Source organism: Lissotriton helveticus, chromosome 9 (assembly GCF_964261635.1).
Source record: "Lissotriton helveticus chromosome 9, aLisHel1.1, whole genome shotgun sequence".
In the NCBI taxonomy this organism is placed as follows: Eukaryota; Metazoa; Chordata; class Amphibia; order Caudata; family Salamandridae; genus Lissotriton; species Lissotriton helveticus.
The window spans coordinates 884994199-885017859 of NC_136070.1; the positions used below are offsets into that span (position 1 = coordinate 884994199).

Sequence of the window (23661 nt, forward strand, 5' to 3'; positions counted from 1 at the left end):
ATCCAGATTATATGGATAAAAGACTTCTAAATGTTATGTGTTTGCTTTCCATGATTTCATGGAAATCTAGAATTAGTTATCATAACAGATTATTCATGTAAAGAAATACTGCTCTAATCAGTGCATGCCAGTGCATCACATTTTGAAAAAACGAACCAAGGAGATTTGCACACTTATTTATAATCATGACTAAATTATTTGAGCCCAAATTCAATCAAAATATGTGTTTGAATTGATATGACCTAAATACAAGTATACTTCAATTCTGGGCAGATTATGGTGTACATAGTGTAATAGGAGAACTATTCACAGTTAAAATACCTGGGATAAAATCACAAAATCCCCTCTGATTCTGTGTATAAAAACTATCTGAAAAAACAATTGAATTATCTAATAGAGCAAAGCTTTCTTGTTTTTTTAGTTCTGAATGGTAATTCCGAAGCTTTCACCAAAAGAATCCGTTTTAAAAACGTATTTGGTTAATATTCAAGCCAAATATAATAGTGGGCAATGATGAATAAATATGGACATTTGCTCTATAAATAAATACTACTTTAAACTTTAATTATGCAATTGTGGCTCATCTACCATTGGTAACGGGTAAATATAGATTACCTTCTCTCTTTGAATGAGGAAGCAGTCAATGAAATCTCTTAGGTTGTTTGGATCCAGGGTTTTCTGGTTCTTTTCTACTCTTTCTACAATGAAATCTTCCAGATACTTAAACAGCTCAAACATTCTCTTGTGAGGTCCAGGTAAGTGATCCATTATTCTTGGATACATGTCATACAGCTGTAAAGAGAAAATCAAAGCAAAAATAAGCCACAGCAGGCCTTCCTGCATTAATTAGCTTTAGTGGTCAAAAGTATTTTAATAAATAGTGAGGCTGCATGAATTCCTATCCATCAAGAAAACGTCCAAATTTTCAATTCACTTTACATGAGAGTTTGGATTAAGGAGTTGTTGTGAGTACAATTGCTGCACAATTGCATTATGCAACACACTTACAAAGTGGAATAAGCCTCAAAGGATACTTTTTGTGTGGGAAGGTATAATTTGAGGGTGCCTGCATTGGCAATAGGCAGCCACAAGTGCGACAGCACTAGAAGAGAGCACCACTTTGTAAATATGGCACAGTTCTGCTCTCTCTTGTTCACACAATGCAGTGCAGCATTCTGACTTTCTGTGCATTGCATGAACGTTTAGTAAATCTGGGCCTAGGAAACATGCTGCAAGCATGCAGATGAAAATCATGGGATACTCAATGACAGTTAGTGAACTTTAAAAGTGGTGTAAAGTAAATACTTTCTAGAAATATATTTTATGGATGGCATTATTTTGAACCAAATTGTCCCACGTGAACATTTCCAAGTTGTACTTTGTAATAAGATCTGATTAGACTCTACATGGAAGGAGCAGGGATAACAAGACAAACATTTTACAAAACTCGCAATCCGAAGTCTCACACACCAGACATGCAAAAAACGTACAGCTATTCACAACAATTCTACTCTAAATTAAATAGAGATTGCAGGGTCAGATGGCAAACGAATTACACCTAAATAGATTACACTAGCAGCCCGTCCCGACATTGTCCGGGTAAGTTCCCTGTGCCTCTTTCTTCCTCCCCAACGCGCCATCCACACCATTTGCACAGTTTCCCCCAGCTCCATAGCCCTCAGCTTCAGGATGTCCGGGTAAGTTACCTGTGCCTCTTTCTTCCTCCCCAACGCTCCATCGCAGAGCTTCAGACCATCCACACCATTTGCACAGTTTCCCCCACCTCCACAGCCCTCAGCTTCTGCCCCGCTGCGCCCCCACCCTACCTGCAGCACATGGGACCTTAGTTGTTTGGGCTGCGAGCATGCATGCAGGCTTACAGTGAAGCTGTCAGGCGTGACTTATGTTGACCGACAGGGTTGCCGAACACCGCGTTAATTTTCCTCCCCACGGCTCCACTCTCGCCGCCGCTCTCTTCACCATGATGGTGGCGGACATTGCAGTGAACCGGGTGTCGGTTCCGCGCTCCTGTCCGGACTCCGAACGCCGCGTTTACGTAACGCCACGCCCACATGCCATTGCGCCTCTCGCAAGCGTTGTATACGCCGCGTTCATATCACTGTATGCATTAGCCCAAGGACTACTTTTCCCCTAACGTTCTTTCCCCCGCCTAATGTATATGGTGTGGTGCTGTATAGCCTATGTCCATCTCATGGACCTCCCCTTTCCAACGCTGTATTGGGTGTTGTGATTGGTGCTGTACTTCCAGAGTTTACCCGCCTCAAAGGTTCACAGTTCTCTCTTTATAATAGTAGTATAGATTAAAAAAGCTTAATGTAGATGAACATCCCATTACATATGTCATGAAGTAGCAGCTAAAGTACCGTAGCAGTAAGTGCACTCTTGAACCAAGGAACCAAAACGAGCAGTATGTGTCTCCAATGAATTATGCACCAATTACCATCTTTCAATATCTTATGGACATGCAATCATTTTGTCTGCAATGTTAGCATGTCTTTTAAAATAATGACATTTCACATTGAAGTACACAATTTTCATTTTGAAAGCTACATTGTTACCATAAAAAAACTTTTTTCAATTTCATAAAAACCTTTAACCTATATGTGTCACTAAATTCCAGATTTGCAGTTCAAGCAGGTATATTGCATTTCCCCTAATTTCAGTTTGTGATTTTCACCAAGCAATTACATATATTACTTTCACACAGGAACAATGAATCAAGGAGTGGACTCTGGTATGTCAGTGTTAAGGACAATTCGACCTTACTGGCCACAGTATGAAAGAATATAGTACTAGTTTGTCAAATATAGTCAGAATGCTCTTTGTGAAAGGCAGAGAAAGGTGTGACATTGTGAGTTTGTTTACTGGGTGTAATAAAGTGAATTAAGATTTGGGGTAGATTACTATCCACCTCAAGGAATATTCACTGCCCTTGTCTGGGTGAATTATCAAAGTCATTAAATTAACCTGGTGTCAACCACCTGGTAGCTATGCCACAGACCAGACAGGCTTAGCTCAGGGTAATGCGTAAAATATTTATGCAGTACAAAAAAAGAGTTATAAATTAGAAATCCCCAAAAATAAAAATCGCAAACCAAAATAGAAAGGTAGAGTCAAATTTAAAGAGTAAAATTGCACCAAAATCCAGTAAGGGGGACCGTAGATATGTTTTTTAAAGTTTTAAGTAGGAATAGTGCCAAGCAGCAGAAATTGCCAATAAGAGTCTATGCTTACAGTAGCCTAGAACCTAAGAGCAATTTGACACTGGCTTCAATGATGCATATCAGATATATGAAGCAGGTTTGTCCAGGTCAAATATTTTATCCAATTAGATACTGACTGAGAAGAAGTACATCAGATACATGAAGCAAGTTTGTCCTGGTTAAATATTTTGCCATCTGACTTTAGTCCCTCAAGTTCCAATCCACCACAAAAGGGAACGTCTGAAGTCACACAAACTCAAGAGGAGGCACTTGAAGATTCACAAGGTGTCAGACAGAGGCCAACAGTAGGGTCCAGACCTAGTCCAGTTGCCCTCATCAACTGGGCAGTTGCAGGAACGGTCCTTAACCCTGTTTTAGTCCTATATCTTGAGCAGGAGGTGAGCCTTCCAAACCTTGTGGTCCACCTCTTTGCCTTTGGTACATGACAGAGCAGGTCAAGTCCTTCATGTCTTTTATCAGATTGCAGACAGCAGGTTCAGTCTTCCAGTCAGGTCAAGGGTTCTTCTGAAGTGGGTGCCTGGAGATCCTACACGTATGCCAGGCATGAGCTAGTGTGTGGGAATGACTCCTGGACACACATTAACCAATGGGATAAACGTTCTATGGCCAACCCAATCTATTCTGGGCATTTTCAGAATGGTGAAATTCTTCCGCCAAACTAAACTTGGGCTCTGAAGGCAAGGTGTGTGTGTGGGAACATACTATAATGTCCTTCCACATCTAACGCTAAACTCCAGTTTGGGACAGTCACTGTTCCATAATAAACCAAGAGACAAACGTTTGGTAGAACAAAGTAGGGTTTGTCAACAATCAGACTGTAGATATCCAAGTATTGTTTGGTACCTTGTTTCCTTTCTGTTCAATAGTGCCACAGTGCCATATCTAACACTCAGAGACAAAAGTCTAATCTAACAGAAGTTGGATTTTCAGCAGCCATACAGTGGATACATAAGAACTGTATTGGCATCATGTTTCTATTCCATGCTAGTGTGCCCCGAAGTGTTCTATGTGAACCCAGCAAACCTGGGAATCAGGGTTTGACATTCAAGCAAGATTCAACACTGTAATGTCAAAAATGATGTTCACAATCCCTCGCTGCAAATTCTGTTGGGTTCAAGTGAGTCTTCTACGTCCATTGAGGTAATCCTATTGTTGGCTCATGGGAGACACTTTGCACCTTTTGACACTTATTCAAATTCTTATTACTGGCTTGCAGAATTGGAAGAGCAAATTCAAATGTAGCCTCCAGGACATCCAGGCATGGAGAAGGTCACTTTCTAAAAGTTACTGATTTACTTAACATTTACTAAAATTAAAATGGATTTTAATGGTTTTAACTAAAATTAAAATGAATTTTAATGCTTTTTGAAAACAGTTGTTTTGTTATTTCATCTTGTCCCATTAGTCAGATACAGTATTAGGGTGTTTTAATCTGTACTCTGGTTTTCTAAATTGGACAGCTAGGCCCACCTCTGTGAAAAATAGCTTTTGGCTACTAGTCACCGTAAGGACATGTTAACATTGAATGTATTTATTTGTCTTACTTTTAAATGACATCCACCCTGCCTTGTTGACCACAAGATGCACATAGGGGTTCCTTATTAATATTTAAAAAGGAATGTTTAACTTGGCAAAAGTGTTTCTTTTGACACATCAAACTGCAGTGCTTAATCCGCCACAGTCCAGATACACTGGTAGGATTTAGCTACATTTTACACTATCACTCTAGTGAATTTCATTATAGGAAATGAAGCCCACTAGTGACATTTAACTTACACGTCCTGGGTATACATTTTGTACCATATACTAGGAATATATAAATAATGCCCAAATTAGGAATATGCCAACTCAACCATTTTTAATAGGGATGCACAGGCACATTCCTACTGAATCGCAGATGTATTTTGCACAGGGTTCTAAAACCATCAAAAACATAGGGCCCAACAAAAGGCAAAATATACTGTGTGGCATCACAGAAAAGCTAAATTTCCACACTTGGCCGGAATATTAAGGACAATTATCCGTAGTGCTTTGTCAGTATGGTCAGGGATGTTTAGGCTATAATAAATACTTTGTGGATGAGCACTGGTTCTGCACTCCACACAGCACTCCAAAGGAGTAAACAAAGCTACATATGACTCAAAATTATGAGGCATCAGCTCATCTAGTTTTGAGAGACATTAGAAACCAGGGGCCAGATGTAGGAAGGCCTTTACCGGTCGGTAACGGACGATTTCGGCCGTTACCGACCGGTATTTTGGTTTTGAAATGTAGGGGGCATATTATTTACAGAATCGGTATATTTACCGATTCGGTAAATTTACAGATTCGGTAAAATACCGAATCGGTAAATATACCGATTCTGTAAATCAATATGTAGGTGGCACTGTAATCAGTGCCACAGGCCCTTACCGAATCGTTATTTACCATGGAATAATATTCCATGGTAAATAACGAATTACAGTGTACATGTACACCTGTGCCATGTGGCACACAGACATGCCCTAAGGGCATGTCTGTGTGCCACATGGCACACAAGCCCGAAACAGGGGTGCAACAGGGTGTCAAAGTGACACCCTGTCCCCCTTGTAAAATCGGTAATTTTACAGATTCGGTAATTACCGAATCGGTATTTACTAGTGAATCCTATGGGCTCCAAGGCCCATAGGAATCAATGGCAAATACCGATTCGGTAATTACCGAATCGGTAATTACCGAATCTTACAGATTCTGTATTTTTACCAAATTATTTACGTACATAGCAATTACCGAATTGTAAATACCGAATCGGTAAAATTCGGTATTTACCATTCGGTAAATTGCTATTACCTACATCTGGGCCTAGATGATTTAAACAGACGGTTCAGCTAGCAAGTACTACGAGTCATCAAAATTATATATTGTATGTGGAATCATCCTATTTAAGAAATATGTCTCTCTTGTCCAACAATAATACATTAAAGAGGGCGTGTGAGGGAAATATTTACTGACCTTGCATTGTTATAATCCCCTGGCTCAGTGAAAAACAATAAATAACAACGGGTCAAAAAACAGAGAGAAAAGCCAACAAAACAACTATGTGCTATTATTAGGATACAGTCCTCCCACTGACAGCCAAGACGGAGGCGAGGAGTACCGACGGACAGAGCGGTGCTCCATTTGTACCTGAGCTGTAGCCGGGTGAGGTGGAGAGTTCATTCCCCAGACTTTGGGTGATATGATTTAATCACTACAAACACTATTACCAGCAGTAGCATTTTATTGTGAAGGTCCTGATGAAGCAGACAGGCATCGCGTGAGCCTATATAATCTGCAGAAACATGTCGACCTAGATTACACCTAAGTAGTTATTTGCTAACACTACTTCGCACTGTTTTTTAACCTTGGGTGTGGGTAGGATCTTATTAAAAACTTTTTTCCACTCCTGCAACCCAATATTATTTCACTTATTCACATGCTACACATAGCATTTTCTGCACTGCTAATTGAAAAAATTTTTTACCCCCTGATACCAATATAGTTTACATTATTCCATCATTGCATCCTTCAAAAACGATTAGGGCACAATCTACCTAATCCAAAGTGGAATTTATTCCACTTCCTTCTGGTGAAGGATCCCAAATGATGTAGGGCGGTACAGGACGGGTATCTGATGGGAACATATTTTTCACCATGTATACTTTGGATTCATGGATTGTATCCTAATAATAGCACATAGTTGTTTTGTTGGCTTTTCTCTCTGTTTTTTGACCCGTTGTTATCTCTTGTCCAACAACCTTAGCAGATAAACTATGTATTACAGCAAATGTTATATATATATATATATATATATATATATATATATATATATATATATATATATATATATATCGCAAAACTATTCTCATTAACCACTCTGAGACTGCATGTTATTGGTACAAACACCACCATTCCAAGCTTTCTTTCCCGTGAATGTGCCTGTTGTCCTGGACACTGTTTAAGGGCTGCAAAAATAGAAGATCTTGTGCCATTGATTGCAAACTAATCTACTTTTTCTACAATGTCCTTCAAGAAAGAAAATGTATTCCGATTCTAAGTGAGAAGGAAATCAGTACTACATGAGCATCTCACCTATGACTTTGTCCACTTATTCATTTAAAGTATTAATAGAGCGAATGGTATTCTGGCTGAAACAGCCTCAACAAGGATGGTTAAATGCTGGAAGGAAAATGAAGAAGATTACCAGAATTATTAAGGGATGAACCAAGTTTTCACAGCTTTTCTAAAATGCAGAAGATCAGCTAAGGATATGAGGGAAACAGGAAGGTGATTCCAAAGCTAGGCAGGTTTCACTATGAAGGCCTGCCCTCCCACCCTGTCTGATCTTCCTGAATTTGGAAATGCAGATAAGATTGGCAGATGAGGAATGAAGGTATCTTCCTGGAGAATATCTTTGAAAAATATTTTGTTGGAATATTGGGTCTAGACCATGAGGTGTTTTAAAACAATACATAGTGATTTGAAGGCAATTCTCTGTTTAACTAGTAACCAGTGAAGCTCCTTCAATGAATCCTATGCAAATGATCTTCTAGGCCTATCCAGATACAGTTTAGCTACTGCAGCTTTAACTCTATATTGTCTATTTATTTAGGAATGCTGGAGCTCCTAAAAGAAGAGCAATGCAATAGTCCGACCTAATTGAATCACACTGCACAAAGCCAAGTTTAAGCTATTGTCGGCAGCATGGGAGTTTCCACAAACCCCGAAGAAGCGAGAAACATATCTCCACTACTCTGGCGATGTGACCCTCAAGGGACAGTTTATTGTTTAATGTAACCCCCTAATTATGGACTGAGTCCATAGGTAGTAAATCATTCTTAGGTGACAATGGACAAAAGTTGGTGGGGAGAGTCAAAGAAATTTGGTTAGAATAGCAAAACAAGAGCTCAAATTTGTCTTCATTGAATTTAAGGAAGTTGGAATTCAACCAGGTGTCAATGTCATTTATACAATTATGAAAGACATTGTTAACTATCTGAAAGTCACTAACAAGTGACAAAATAAGCTGAGCATCGTCCGCATAATTTACTAGTCTGAGGTAAAGGCTTTTGATAAGGGTCACTAGCGGCATCCTCTATATATTAAACAAATTTGGAATAAAAGCCGACCCAAGGAGGATTCCAAGTTTAACTTCTCTAAAAACAGAGCGGAAGGGGGGAAGATCATTGGCCTGGCAGTGCTCTGATAGATAGGATGGGATACATTTTCAGTGCAGTTCCACCTACTCTGACCGAGGCGAGTCTGTCCAGGAGAATATTATGGTTTACCATGTCAAGAGTGGTCGATAATTAAGTAGGATCATGTTCGCTAGATGAACGCTGTCGACTAGCATCTGGAGATCATCCATGGCAGTGAGTACAGCTTCTTGGTTCCAGGCCCTCTAGATAATGGGATAATTTTTTACTGACATAACACTCCAATAGTTTTACCGGAAAGGGTAATATTGAAATCGGACTGTAGTTACCAAGGGCTGCTGGTTCCAAAGAGGGTTTTTTTCAAAATGGGGATGAAAGTGACTTTTTTCCAGGTCTGTGGTACTGTGCCAGAGACCAGCAATGAATTGCAAATCTGGTACAGCAGTTGAAAAGACTCCTCTTCCATGTCTTTATAGACCCTGTGCATCAAAGGATTAAGTGGGAGCCAGAGCATGTAGATTTGGCTAAGGGATGAAACAGTCATCTAAAGTAGGTTCAAAGTTATCAAGCTTACACCTGGAGTTTTACAAAAGATAAACTGACTCGGGTAGGATACAGGCAGGGTGGGAAAGAGATTCAATGATTAGGCAGCCATCAGAGACTGCAGCAGCTGACGGTTAGCCTGATATTGTCCAGAATCCTACCAAACCTTTGCTCAAAGAACTGGGCAAGGTTATGACATAGTTGTTGAGACAGTGTGAAGTCCGTTTTCATGCATTCAGGGTTGGAGACTTCATGCATGATGTCAAAGACATTGTTTGGCATTGTTGGGTGCAGCAAGAGTGGTGGTGGCATAATGGTCAGCTTTTGCTTTATTAATCTTTTTCTTATATTCAATCAATCAAACAGTTTTATTCAGCTTTTGAAATAAAAACATAAAAGCACAACAAATTGATGCATGTTCAACACATAACAAAAAAAAGCCATCCTCAGGATGTCCTCATCGTTATGGGAGCTACACCATTTCCTTTAATTTCCTGCAGTCCAATTTCAGTGAGCGCTTATACTAAGGAGCAGAGTGACAGCTGTGCTTTTTCACAATTTGCCACAGGATTACAGTATTGAGGAGTTCAAGACATTTCCCTCCATGATTTTATAATTTTCTTCTACCAAATGTATCTTGGTCAAAGATAGTAGACATGCACTTCAAGTTAATGCCATACCCTACCAATATGTGAAAAGCCAGTTGCCGTTTTGATGGTATTGAGTACCCTAACATTAAGTTAGAAAGTTATTAGCGCATGATCCGTCCAGCATAGAGGGAAGTGTCTTTGATAGTGACCAACCGCTCTGGGGCAAAGATAAGATCTATGGTATGGCCACTGGAATGAGTGGGGCCAGATACCAACTGGAGTAGCCCCGAGATATCACAGGAGGAACATAATTCTTTATATTTGGGGAAAGTGGAAACCTCTTCAGCCCACAAATTAAATTCTCCTAGAATAAACAAGTTGGAATGGGCCATGGCAGAGGCTGTAGGTGTGAGGCTGGGAGACTGAGCGGTGGGAGGGCGGGGCAATAGCATAAGATTCCTGACAATAACAACCTTTTTCAGACTTCAAAGAGAGGCCCATCAAATCGGGCCCAGTATGTTCATTGAGAGCCAAAGGTACAAATCTCCAGCTATCCTTCAAAATATTTTCCAATCCTCCACCTCTAAGTTTAACGCAGTTTATTAAGGGAGGTTATTATATTCAGGGGGCATGTAAGACCTAGGTTAATGGCAGAGTCTGGAGTGGTCCAGGTTTCTGTAATAAATAGTATATCACATTTATCTTTCACTTAACAACACATTGATTTTAGTTGAGTGTTTGATAAGAGACCTCGCAGTTGACCACATTTCAGAGAGCCCGGCAGTGTGGTGGAGTCGTATAAAGTTATCTCCTCATTATGTGCCCTGGGGTCAGTGTGTAATTATTTACCCGCTTTACTGAGATACAGTAGTTCCTCTCTGGTGTAGCTCATTCTGCCATTTGGATGTCTTGAGGGTTCACAGTGGGTACTGGCAGCATGTCTGGCACTGCGTGCAGTTGGTGTGTGGACGGGCGCAGAAGGGCTGCCTATGGTGTGCCATCAGCACGCCCGCTGTATGCCGTCATGCCTGCATCTGGATTAAATTGTCTCCTCTGCAGAATAAAGGAAGAGCGGAAGCGACAATGGGGGCCATTTCAAAAGTCCTGCTCTTACAGATGGGTATAACATGCTAAGCATGCTTTAAAAACTAAAAAATCTCACAATGTTCAAAAAAGTTAAAAATATGCGATGAATTCCCCAATTGAAAGGTTGTTTGGAAGGAATACAGCCCAGTGGGAGGTTTTTAGAATGCTGGCAAAAGTGACAAAATCGGACTTGTTCTACAATAAGTGTAATGGATTAAGCATGTCTTTGCCTTGGAATCTGTAACAGAGCTGGGTAGATTCCATCTGGCAACTTTTTGGGCAGGATGCATATAGGAAATGTATACTTTTTATAGGCTCCCACAGTTGTTTTAATTTTGGACTTTGGATATATGGTGCTTGACCTCCAAAGTAGATGAAGCCTGTCAATCTGACCACAGTTACGTGTGTTTTGCCCTAAAGCTAAAACAAATGTTTTACAGACTCCGAGATTTGACAATTTGTAAATTTAGCACAGATGTTTTAATAAACTGCTCATTGTGTAAATCTTAAATAGAAGATTTAAAGAGTTGTTTTACCACATTCATGTTTATTTATTTATAGGAAGATTATAGCATGAATCAGACCCATCAAGGTAGAAAGACTTTGCCACAAACTATAATTGGCATACAATGTATAAGGAATGCATACAAAATAAAAGTGTGTCAGGTAATGTAGGTAGATAAATATAAAAAAGGTGGGAAATAAGTCAGCAGTAGTCTAGGAGTCAACCGCTAGAAAGATAGGCTCCAGAGGAAAATGAGTATGAGGGGTCATAGCCCCATTCAAATGATGTAGTACCAGAGGGGCTTGAAGTAAGGCACGGGGAGAGCAATACATATTGGTAAATCTCTCATAGGAAGACTTCCTGTTGGCAGCGAATTATAATTGTAACATGCCTGGAAGCATATTTGGAACATCAGAACTTTGTATTCTTTCTGGATATGGCATAGGAGGGATTTATTATGAATTTCCATACCTTGGGTGCACTTCTTCAGAAACATTGTCCTTGAGTAGACAAGTAGAATGTATTTTGTGTGTCAGCATACATCAGATACTTACTGGGTAGGAACCCTACTCATTGTGTCCAAATTTCTATGGATCAGTGATATGAACCACCAAGCAAGGCAGATGAAGCTATTCGCGCTCCATAGCCAGATTTCTGGTTGTTGACTTTCTTCCAATTGGGGACAGCCCGGGCAAAACTCACGATAGAGTGTCTATATTAAGGATGATTTGCCTGCTGGATGAAGGGATTACTGGACTGCATCCTCCAGAGTAGAAGCCTGGCATGTGCAGTCATAAGCACTACTACAGAGTTAGTAGAAGCTGAGCAAGGGGTCTGAGTTCTAATCCTCCTGAAGTAGATGTAACAGCTTTGACCCAAGTGGCTCGCTTGCTATGGGAAAAGGTGCTGGAAGTGTGCATGGAAGGATGAATTATAACACTCAATAATCCTTGTCCAGTCATTGTAGTACTTTTATTATTGACATCTCTTTTGCAGTTTTTATCAGTGTTTTTCCTGGCTGATGCAGATAATCTTTACTTAAGTCAGTGGTGATATATTTTTTTTATTACATTTATCTGTACCATTAGATATTTTTTTACAATCTAATCTGCAGGATTCCTCTTCAGTTTATAAAACGTTTACCTCCAGGGCCAGAGTTCTATATTTGTTAGATCCCACTCAGGTACAATAACATTTCCTGTGTGTGAAAAGGAACCCAATGATGACGTTTGCTACCACTGGTGGGTGAGAGTTCAATGTCATTAGAAATGACTTCTGTAAATTCCTCACTTTGGTTCACTGCACCTTTGTTGTTTAGCATTTCATTCTACAACAAATTGACACACCTTGCTGCAGAGACCTAATTGTGTTATATGGCAGTAGCCATCACCTCAGCATGGCTGGGGCCTCAAATATAGTCTATATTAGCAGAAATCCTAGAGAAATTCAGGAACATTCTTTCATTCTTAAAAATCTCTGCTGTACCCTATCTTACATAAAATGTGATAACAAAAGCTACCAATGCACAACAGAGGGCTCTGTGCACCCTGATAAAGCAGAAGTGTTATTTATCCACTGCTTGTTCAGGGTGTTCATGAGTTACTAACATCTTGAGTTGGGTTTCTAAAAGTAACTCAATAAAACAGGTACAGTCTGTGACTTCACTCACTCATTGGGGGCAACAGCTCCATGCAGATGTTGGCTAAGGAATTAGCTGGTGCAGGGCCAGATTTGTGTTACACCCGTAAGAATAATGTCAGATTGATCCTGGTGCAGCTGAGGAACACTAGTCAAATCCATAATACCTTTCTCTCCAAATACACACAGGTCATTGTTATCCTCTGAGCAGTGAGTGTGATGCCTCACAAACGCTTGCATCCAGTTAGATCCCTGGATACCTTTAGCTTTGATTACAATATTTCAGTCAGCGATAAATAACAGTGTTTTATTTGTTCTCTGTGGTTCGGTCAAGAATAATGAATATTCCAGGTTTGAAAAAATAGCTCAGTGACTTATGAGGAATACTACCAACCATACTCTCCTCCTTCCCTAGACCAAACACTGTGATCTCACATAGAAGATTTTATCATGGCTTCATGAACTTTTGCCCAATAGTATACAAACTATAGCCTCTGTCTTTTAATGAGCCCAGGAATCATACATGTTTCTTAGTGTTTTTCAACCACTTACTCATCTTATATTGTCTCTAGGATGACACTTTCATCTGTAAGCCATCAAAAGGCTTTCCAAATAGAAATTCAGAGAACCGGTTTTCTCAACCTCTCAATCTGAAATTGAGTGCTGACAGTGAATCAATCTCTCAATCAACCAATCAATCAGGATTTATAAAGCGCAGCTAATGATCCAATAGGGTATCCAGGTGCTTGAAGGTCCCGGAGGCTTATTCGAACAACCTGCTATTGAGGGCCATTCGAAATTCCAGAAGTGTGATGATGGCCCGGTGGTGTGGGGTGGCTGTTCTAAGTCTTTTCTGTGATGTGGGAGAAGGAGCGCCCTCTACTTCTGCTTTGGTATATGTGGAAAGTATGAGCAAGTGAAAGGGAGTTAGAGCGTAGACTTCTTAATGATTTATGGAAGGTCAGGCAGTGATTAATGTAGGAGGGTTCTTGGTTGTATAGAGCTGTGTGTGTGAGTCAGCAGCTTGAATTAACATCTCTTCTGTACTGGGAGCCAGTGGAGTTTCCTGGCGTGGGGTGTGATGTGAGTTCATCAGGGAAGACGAGTCTTGCTGGTGTGTTCTGTATGGTTGAAGTCTCTGTAGAAGATGTGTGGCAATTCCTACATAGAGGTCACTGCCATTGTCCAGTCGGCTGGTGATGAGTACGTCTTGTGTATAGGGGTAGCCACTTAAAGATCTTACATAGCATGCTCAGAGTGAGGGAGCAGGCAGAGGAGATGGCGTTGATCTCTGATTTCATGTTAAGCTTGTTGTCAATGATGATTCCAAGGTTTCTGGCATAGTTGAAGGAAGTGGGTGCGGGTCCTAGGTCTGCTGGCCAAGAGGAGTTGTTCCAAGTGTTGCTGTTGTTACCAAAGATCAGTACTTCTGCCTTGTCTGTGTTCAGTTTCAGGCAGTTCTTCTTCATCCAGTCAGTGACATTTGTCATGCATCTGTGGAAGCTGGTTCTGGTGGTGGTGGAGTCATCAGTAAGTGAGAGGATGAGTTGAGTATTGTCTGCGTAGGAATTATGTTGAGACAATGGAATCTGACGATGTTGGCCAGCGGGCTCATATTTGCGTTGAAGAATGATGGCTGAGGGATAAACCCTGGGGGACAACACAGGTGCTCTCCTTGGGTTCAGAGGTGAAAGGTGAGAGATGGATCCTCTGGGTTCTTCCGGTGTGGAAGAAAATGATTCATCTAAGTGCATCCCCTTGGATGCCAATGCTGTGGAGCCTTACGATCAGTATTTAGTGGGAAATGGTATCGAAGGTTGCCGAGAGGTCAAGGAGGATCAAAGCCACTGTTTCTCCCCAGTTGAGGGGGGGGGGGGGTTTGGGATGTCATCCGTGGCTGCGATAGGGCGTTTTTTGTGCTGTGATTGCTACAGAAGCCGGATTGGGAGGCATTACGTAGCTGGTCCTTCTCCAGGAGTGTCATGAGTTGATTGTTGATGATCTTTTCCAGTACCTCCACTGGGAATGGGAGCAGGGATATTGGCTGGTAGTATTTCAGTTTGATGGGGTTGGCAGAGGTTTTTTTAAGTAGTGGTTTGACTTTGACGTGTTTCTAGGTGTCGGAAAATGTTGCAGTGGTGATAAAGATGTTGAGCAGGGCGGTGAGTTCCTGGCTTATCTCTTGGTTTCTGAAGTTGAAGATATGGTGCGGGCATTGGTGTGTAGGAGCTTCCGATTGGATGGGTTTCATGGTGAAGGTGCTGTCCTGGGTGGAGAGGATGTTCTAGATGGTCAGTGTGTGGTTTGTGCCAGTTACAGTGTTTACAGTGGTGGCGTATCTGTCAAGAAAGTCTGTAGGTCTGGGTTGGGGTTCAAAGTTTCTGTATATTGCTGTGATTCTGTTGTGGAAGAACTGGGCGAGTTTGTCACACAGCTCCTGTGAGGGTTTCACTGGCAGCCGGATAGGAGAATTCCTTAAAAATGTTAAAAAGTTACTTGGTGTTGTTGGTGCAGGTCTGGATGCATGCAGTAACGGCTGTCTTCTTTGTTGCCTTCAGCAGGTGGTGGTAGAGATTGAGGGAGGTCTTGAAGGCTGTCCTGTCGGAGGTGTCCTTGGTGGTGCACCATCTCTAGGCTGTGGGGTTTTAGGTTTAAACCTATAATAACTGATAAAACCCCACTGAAAGAAAAATAGCCCTCACCGGTGAAAACATATAAACACTGAAAAAACACCTGCACAACCACAAACTAAATGCCATCCAAAGAAAGGAAAAAGAAAGTGAAAGAGCCATTTTGTTCTTACTGAAGGGGTCAATAAAATGTAACTTTGTTATACAAGCTAGCAGTAAGAAAGAGTGGCTAACATTATTCTGCTTGAGTTTTGTTCTTTAGGGATGCCACTAAAATATTGTTTCTTCTTCCTTTTACTTTTTTCAGTTTTATGGCCTTTGGTCTAAAGATGCAGGGTTTAGTTTCATGTTTTAGGTCTAGTTTAATTATTTTATAAACTGTAGAGAATAAGGACATATCAAACTCATATTTGATATTTTGGCTGCATTTGATTCTTTCACTGATAGGTAAAATGGCTAGTTTTATAAAAATCTTTTCTAATATGTGTCATCACATTTAACCACAGAGAATGGGTAAAAACCCTTAATACATCAGACCATAGTTTCTAGTGGTGCACTGTTTTCCTATGCCCAGGAACTAAAACGCAAATATTTATCATTTTGTGCTTTATGTGGCATTAAGAAAGAGTCATCCCAACTGTGTCCCTAAGCTTACGGTTCTCAGCCCAAGGGGCTATGAATGCTGAGAGGGCCTTTTCACAGAAGTTTACATGGGAAGGAAAGTGCGAGCGCACATGACCAAAGACTCACTGAAGAAGTATTGCATGGTGTACTACAATAAGATTAATTAGCAAAAATCTCTTTGGACCTCATACACTATACGTACACTGTCTTTATACAATGTTCTTTCAGTGCAGAAAGCAAGAAATGATAAAAACAAAACGTTCCATAAACACCGGAAAAACACTGTTTCTGTTGTTTTTAGTGGCGTGAAAATGTGTAACCACTGAAAAGAACTGTTTTTTAAGATATTGAAAACACTGAAAAAACCCCACCAGAATTTGCCAAAAATAGAAACTGAAAACAGGACAGCCTAACCATCTCTAACTGTTTGCTGTCTTGTTTCACTGTTCTGAGTTCTTAGTGTACCAGCTGTTGTTTTGGAGGATTTTCCCTGAATGTTGCTCTTGATGGGGATGATGCTGTCTGCACAATTATTTATCCGGTTATACGCTTCTCACTTATGGTTTGAGGTTGATCGCGGTAGCAGGGTTGGAGGTTGTTAGACCTGTCTGCTTCTGAGAGTCCCCTCACACTATGATTTATTTTGTTCCCCCGTGCCTCCTAAAATTTGTCGCTTTTTCTTTGTCTACCAGGACCTTTTTGTGTGTTGTCCCATGGGGCTAGATGCTCTTTGATGCCCAGTTGCTCACCAAGTTCCTGGCACCTATGTACAAGGCGCCTGACGGAACCGGTGGCATAACCAACTGGGGTTGTCAACCCTAAAATGGTTGACACCATTGTCCCCTATGAGAGTGACTCCCATTGGAGCCCCTCTGACCTCTGACCCTTTGAAGGTTTTGGCGCACTTTGTGTAACCTGCAAACCTGACAGGAATCCCCTCAGGAGTTACAAGTACACAAAATGGCTGCCATTAGGAAGCCCAGTATGGTGGCTCCTAATGACCAAAAAGATACCTTGAAAGGGCCATGTCATTGACATAGCCAGGGAAGGTTCTAGAACCTTCTGGCTCGTGCTGGCATCCTAGGGCACTGGCTATAAAAGGCCCAGTCCCTGGCGGCCATGTTGGAGAAGAATGATCAAAGAACACCAGAAGAAGAGGACTTGACTCCAGATTGACACCTGCCCTGTTAACCCCCTGAGGCAGCTGATAGTTCAGGCAGAAGAGCAGCAGAGGTTGCTGGCGTGGACCCTGACTGGCGTTCCAGTCAGAAGCGTGAGCAGTGTCCTCTAGCCTTCAGCGCCTGGTCAGCGAGTGCCCAATTGCCCCTCAGAGACTTTGGCCATAGTTAGAGCCTCCCCGCCCCCCCATTGGTGAGATCGCAACCGCAACTCTTAAAGTGCCACCTTCAACTTAAGTGCCTCCTGGCGGGCGTTCGGACGTCTCCGAACCCACCGCCATCGACGCGCTGTTTGTGGATAGAAGGTGAGGTGCTGCGCTGGGTCGGGGAAAGGCTGGCCTTCATTTGGGCGAGATTACTGTCTCTGCCCTGCCCGAGTGACTTGGGAGCTGGTGTGTGGGCGGGAACCCCCCCGTGAGTGAGCTCGGAAGGAGGATCGCGGAGCCCGTGGAACCACCCTTCGCCCTTGGGAGAAGTGACATACTGACTGGAGCGCTTACCGGCGCCGCCGAAGTGAGGTGGGCCGTCTCTACCCCTGAAGTTGCCGCGTTGTTGTGGAACTGTGATGCGGTCTCATTTTGAACTGTGCGCGCAGGTGTTTTGGCCCCTCCGGCAGCCCGTTCGACGGTCCTAAGACTCGTGAACTGGAGCCGCCTTCGGAAACCCCGCCTGCGCTGACAGAAGCGCACAGACTCCTCCGGCAGCAGTAGCATTGAACCGGCTGACCGCGGAGTGTAATTGCCGTAGTCATTTTATGCCTTTATCTTCCAGATATACGCGCAATGAGTTGCGAGTGCAACTAAGGGATTATCACGCGTATCTTGTGCCCAGAGAGCCTGAACCCGTGAACACTTCAAAAACTGTAAGAGCACGCATTCCGCATTGAATGACAAACGTAATGTGTTTACCCTGAAAGTGATTAATTGGTGGCAGCGATACCAGAATGACCCTGTGATATTTATGTGAAACGATCAGTATCTAACCTGCTAGGAAACTGTCCAGTCATTGCTGATATTCATTCCAGTCATTGCTGATATTTATTCCAGTCATAGCTGATATTTATTCCAGTCATTGCTGATATTTATTCCAGTCATTGCTGATATTTATTCCAGTCATTGCTGATATTTATTCTAATGTATTGAATCCTGATATTTATCCAGTATATTTATTTATTAGAGTCCAACTATTTATTCCTGAGAAAGCAGTACACAGCTAATCAAACCCATGTAAGAAATGTGAATGTGATTACCTAAGTGAACTTCCTTCAAACCCAGAGAACTTTTACATAAACGAAACATATTTTTCTATAACAGTGGTGTGGTGTCCTTCTTTTTGTGTGGTGTGCAGGGAGTTATTATTGGGTCAGAGCCGGCTTAACACTACAGCCTTCACTTGCCTCGTCACTTGAGCCAAGCTACCCCCTTTGTGCTGGGCTTGCCCATCGCAGGTCCAACATAAAATTGGTGCTCAGCGGGTGGGATTGCGACCCGTGCTTGTTTTGAACCCCATAATAATTCAGTGTGCACCACAGGTACACACCCGGAGTTTTCTCCTAGCGGCCCTCAAATTCAACGTTTTGCTTTTTCCAAATTCTTTCCTGGAGGTGGGTGGAAGTGACCCTCAAAGTTCTTATCCTGGTCACCTACTTCGGGGTGGTGGTCCACACTTTTCACTGACAAGATGGAATTCGAAATGTCAGAGCTGGAGACCTGTACTGTGGCCCAGCTCAAGGATTTCTGTCAGGAGAGGGGAGTATTTGTCAGGCGAGGGGCCAAAAGAGAGGAGCTCCGTACTAGTCTGCGAGCATGGGTGGAAGCACACACGGAGGGAACGGTGGAGGAGGAGGAATCGGACAGAGGTACTGTCATTGATAGGACTGCGGAATGTCCCCCGGGGGTGGGTGAGATGTCAATCAGCCCCAAGGCAACCTCACGGGAGGGCAGCAGTGTGTCATCGAGAGGGTTGCTAGAAACCGAGTTAGCTGACAGGAGAGAGGAAAGACTGTTAAGGTGGGAAATAGCAAAAATGGAGTTGGAAGAAAGGAGGGAGGGGAGGAGGTTGGAACATGAGTCCAAGCTGGAGATGGAAAGGAAAAGGATGGAACACGAGTTCAAGCTACGAGAACTCGAATTCCAGGCCCCTAACATCACTCCGAAGGGTGTCGAGTCAAAGGAATTTGCCAGGGAGCCCAGGCCCCATTTACCCAAGGACGTAGTCGCCAGTTATACTGCTGGAGACGACATAGCCAAGTGGCTGGCAGCCTATGAGGTCTCCTTAAGAGCCCATGGGATCCATGAGAAGCATTGGGGTGGTGGATTATACCGGTACATGCCTCCGACAGGTAGGGATGCCCTATTGGCCCTAGACCGGGAGGAACAGGTTAATTACCCCGCCATGAAGGTGGCGCTCATCAGGAAGTTTGGGTTGACCCCCGAGAAATACTGGCAAAGGTTTAGGGGCAGCCACAAGCTGAGCTCACAAAATTGGGTTGACTTCCTGGATTTTGCCAAGAAAGCCCTGGAAGGGTGGGTCCAAGGTAGTGAGGTGGAGGAGTATCAAGGGTTGTATGACTTAATCCTCAAGGAGCATCTACTCGAGAAATGTCTTCCCGAGCTGAGGCAACACCTGGTAGACAGCAAACTTACTTGCCCCCGTAAGCTTGCTGAGGAGGCGGACATTTGGGCGAGTACCCGAGTGTCCACGAAGGGGACTGGAGGAGATTCTCAGAAGTCCGGACAGGGCGCTCCCCAGAGGAAAGAGGGGGGAGATAATAAGAAAGAGTTCTCCAAAGGTCCCCAAAATAACTTTAAGGGGAAAAACACCTTTTCCAACTCTAAGGCTAACCCGCAGAAGAACCCTAACCCTGGCCAGAGTCAGCAGCCAAGGGTTGTCCATTGCTTTGAGTGCGGTGGTATTGGACATTACAAAGGAGACCCGAAATGCCCAAAGAGACCACCCCCTCCCACTGGAGGAAAGGCCCCGGGAGTCGCTAGTGTAGCGCTCGGGGAGGAGATGTCCTTAAGTAAGGGAAGGGAGTGGGCGGGAGTCACCTTAGTGTCCCTGGGTGATCGGGAGATGGTTCCAAAGATCCAGGTGCCCGCGAACACTACCAAGTATGGGCAGTGGATCACCATCAATGGCCATAGAGGGGAAGCTCTGAGAGATACAGGAGCCAGTATGACTATGGTAAGGAGTCATCTGGTGTCCTCGGAGCAGGTGATGCCAGGCGTACTTCATCCAGCCGCAATGGCTGACGGCAGAATGGGTCACTATCCTGTGGCCGAGGTTCCCTTTGAGTGGGGAGGGGTTGCAGGTCCACTTCGAATCGCCGTAAGCCCCGCCGTGCCAGTCGATTGTTTGCTGGGCAATGATATGGAGCACAATGCTTGGAAGGAGGTGGAATACCGGGCTCATTCTGAGATGCTGGGTACACCTGATTGGGCCTGTGTGAGTACCAGGTCGGCGACTGCTCGAGAGGAGAAGTCGCAGGGGTCGGAGTCTGGAACAATGGCCCGCCCCGTATCTGCTGATGAGGGAGCATGTCGAGGACAGGAGGAGCCTGCCTCGACGTCCGTGCCCCGTGAGGCGGATAGGCCACCTGCGGAGGTGGACCCGGAGTCCACGGAGGAGGACATGGTTCCGTTGGAGAACTTACCTATCCCCGCTGATTGGCGAGTGGAGGGAGGTCCGTCCAGGGAGGAACTGAGCAAGGGACAAAGGGAATGTCCCTCCCTCGAGGGTCTGAGGCAACAGGCTGAAGCCCAAGCAGCGGGTAACGAGTCTGGGAACTATCATGTTTACTGGGAGGATGGCCTTCTCTACAGTGAACCCAGAGCGCCAGTGCATGGATTGTCACGGGCCCTGGTAGTCCCACAGTGTTACCGAGCCTTCCTGTTAGAGTTGGCTCATGAGATTCCCTTGGCAGGACACTTGGGTCAGGACAAGACCTTTGCCAGGCTTGTCCCCCACTTTTATTGGCCTCAAATGAGGGTGGCGTCCGACGCATACTGTCGGTCGTGTGTGTCATGCCAAGCCAGTGGGAAAACAGGGATGAAGCTGAAAGCTCCCCTGGAACCACTTCCCGTCGTTGGCACCCCCTTTGAAAGGGTGGGCATCGACATTGCTGGGCCCCTAGATCCACCAACAACCTCCGGTCACAGGTTTATCCTGGTACTGGTGGATCATGCCACAAGGTATCCAGAGGCAATTCCTCTGAGAACCATCACTGCACCGGTGGTGGCAAAGGCCCTGATGGGGATCTTTACCCGAGTGGGTTTCCCCAAGGAAGTTGTGTCTGATAGGGGGACCAACTTCATGTCAGCATACATGCGGGCAATGTGGAAGGTGTGGGTGATGGAGCCGGGAGAGCTGAGCGCTCTTCAGGACCGTTGGACAGGCCCCTATGAGGTATTGGAAAAGATGGGCAAGTCTACCTACCTGTTGGACGTCAAGACCCCACGGCATCCCCATAGGGTGCTGCATGCCAATCGCCTCAAGCCCCACTATGAGAGGCCCGAAGTCATGTTAATCATGGTGACTGATGGATCGGAGGAAGAGGACACTGAGCCTCTCCCCGACCTGTTTGCGTCTCAAGAGAAGGATGGGTCAGTGGGGGGAGTGAAACTCTCACCATCCCTAACTCTGGAGCAGCAGGAGGAATGTCGCCAGGTCTTGGGGTCATTCTCTTCTCTGTTCTCCCTTGTCCCGGGTAAGACCCATCTGTGTGTTCATGACGTGGACACCGGTGACAGCCCACCTGTGAAGTCTAAGTCTTACCGGCTGTTGGACAAGGTGAAGGCCAGCATCCGAAGCGAAGTAGCTAAGATGCTGGAGCTCGGAGTCATTGAACCTTCGAATAGCCCTTGGTCTAGCCCGGTGGTTTTAGTTCCCAAAGCTGCACCACCTGGCACCATGCCAGAATTGCGATTCTGCGTGGACTATCGAGGACTCAATTCGGTCACGAAGACCGATGCTCATCCGATCCCTCGGGCGGATGAACTAATTGACCGGTTGGGAGCTTCCCAATATCTGAGTACCATTGACCTCACAGCAGGGTACTGGCAGATTCCCATGACTGATGGAGCAAAGGAAAGGTCAGCCTTCTCCACACCTGATGGACACTACCAGTTCTGTGTGATGCCCTTTGGGCTCAAGAACGCTCCTGCAACATTCCAGCGACTGGTGAACACGATCCTCACTGGGAAGGAATGCTTCTCTGCTGCTTACCTGGACGACATTGCCGTCTTCTGTAGCAGGTGGGAGGATCACTTGCAGCACCTGCAAGATGTTCTCCAGGCCCTGGAACAAGCTGGTCTGACGATCAAGGCCAGCAAGTGTCAGATTGGGCAGGGGTCGTGGTGTACTTAGGTCACTTGGTGGGCCGGGGAACGGTGCAACCCCTTCAGGCAAAGATTGAGGCAATCGTGGCCTGGGAACCCCCCAAGACCCAGGCTGAGGTCCGAGCCTTCCTGGGCCTCACAGGTTACTACAGACGGTTCGTGAAGGGGTATGGCTCTATCGTGGCTCCCCTTACTGAACTCACGGCCAAGAAGCAACCCAGGAGAGTCATCTGGACCGAGGCTTGCCAACGAGCCTTCGACACCCTGAAACAAGCATTGTGCAACGCTCCAATTTTGAAGGCTCCAGATTTCTCAAAGGAATTCATTGTCCAGACAGACGCATCCGACATTGGCATTGGGGCGGTGCTATCGCAACTCAATGAAGAGGGTCTGGATCATCCCATGGTCTTCCTGTCACGGAGACTACTTCCCCGGGAACAGAGATGGAGTACCATTGAGCGGGAAGCCTTTGCGGTGGTCTGGGCACTGAAGAAGCTGCGACCATACCTGTTTGGTTCGCACTTCCTGGTTCAGACAGACCACCGACCCCTTCGTTGGCTCATGCAGATGAAGGGGGAAAACCCAAAACTGTTGAGGTGGTCTATCTCCCTACAGGGAATGGACTTTCGGGTGGAACATCGGCCCGGAGCTGACCACGCCAATGCAGACGGTCTCTCCAGGTATTTCCGCCTTAGTGTTGAGAACTCCCAAGGGGTTGGGTAGCTCTCCCCAATTTCAGCTGGGGGGGACGCGTGTTAGACCTGTCTGCTTCTGAGAGTCCCCTCACACTATGATTTATTTTGTTCCCCCGTGCCTCCTAAAATTTGTCGCTTTTTCTTTGTCTACCAGGACCTTTTTGTGTGTTGTCCCATGGGGCTAGATGCTCTTTGATGCCCAGTTGCTCACCAAGTTCCTGGCACCTATGTACAAGGCGCCTGATGGAACCGGTGGCATAACCAACTGGGGTTGTCAACCCTAAAATGGTGGACACCATAGTCCCCTATGAGAGTGACTCCCATTGGAGCCCCTCTGACCTCTGACCCTTTGAAGGTTTTGGCGCACTTTGTGTAACCTGCAAACCTGACAGGAATCCCCTCAGGAGTTACAAG

At 44.4% G+C, this 23661-nt stretch overlaps 1 protein-coding gene across 1 annotated transcript in view; it reads right to left on the reverse strand.

Annotated features, from left to right (window-relative positions):
• LOC144781955 (cytochrome P450 2G1-like) overlaps positions 1–23661 on the reverse strand; it is a 691701-nt gene that overhangs the window by 234040 nt on the left and 434000 nt on the right. The window contains exon 5 of the mRNA XM_078661045.1: positions 616–792. Within this exon, the coding sequence (XP_078517171.1) occupies positions 616–792 (177 nt within the window). The remainder of the gene's footprint in view (positions 1–615; positions 793–23661) is intronic.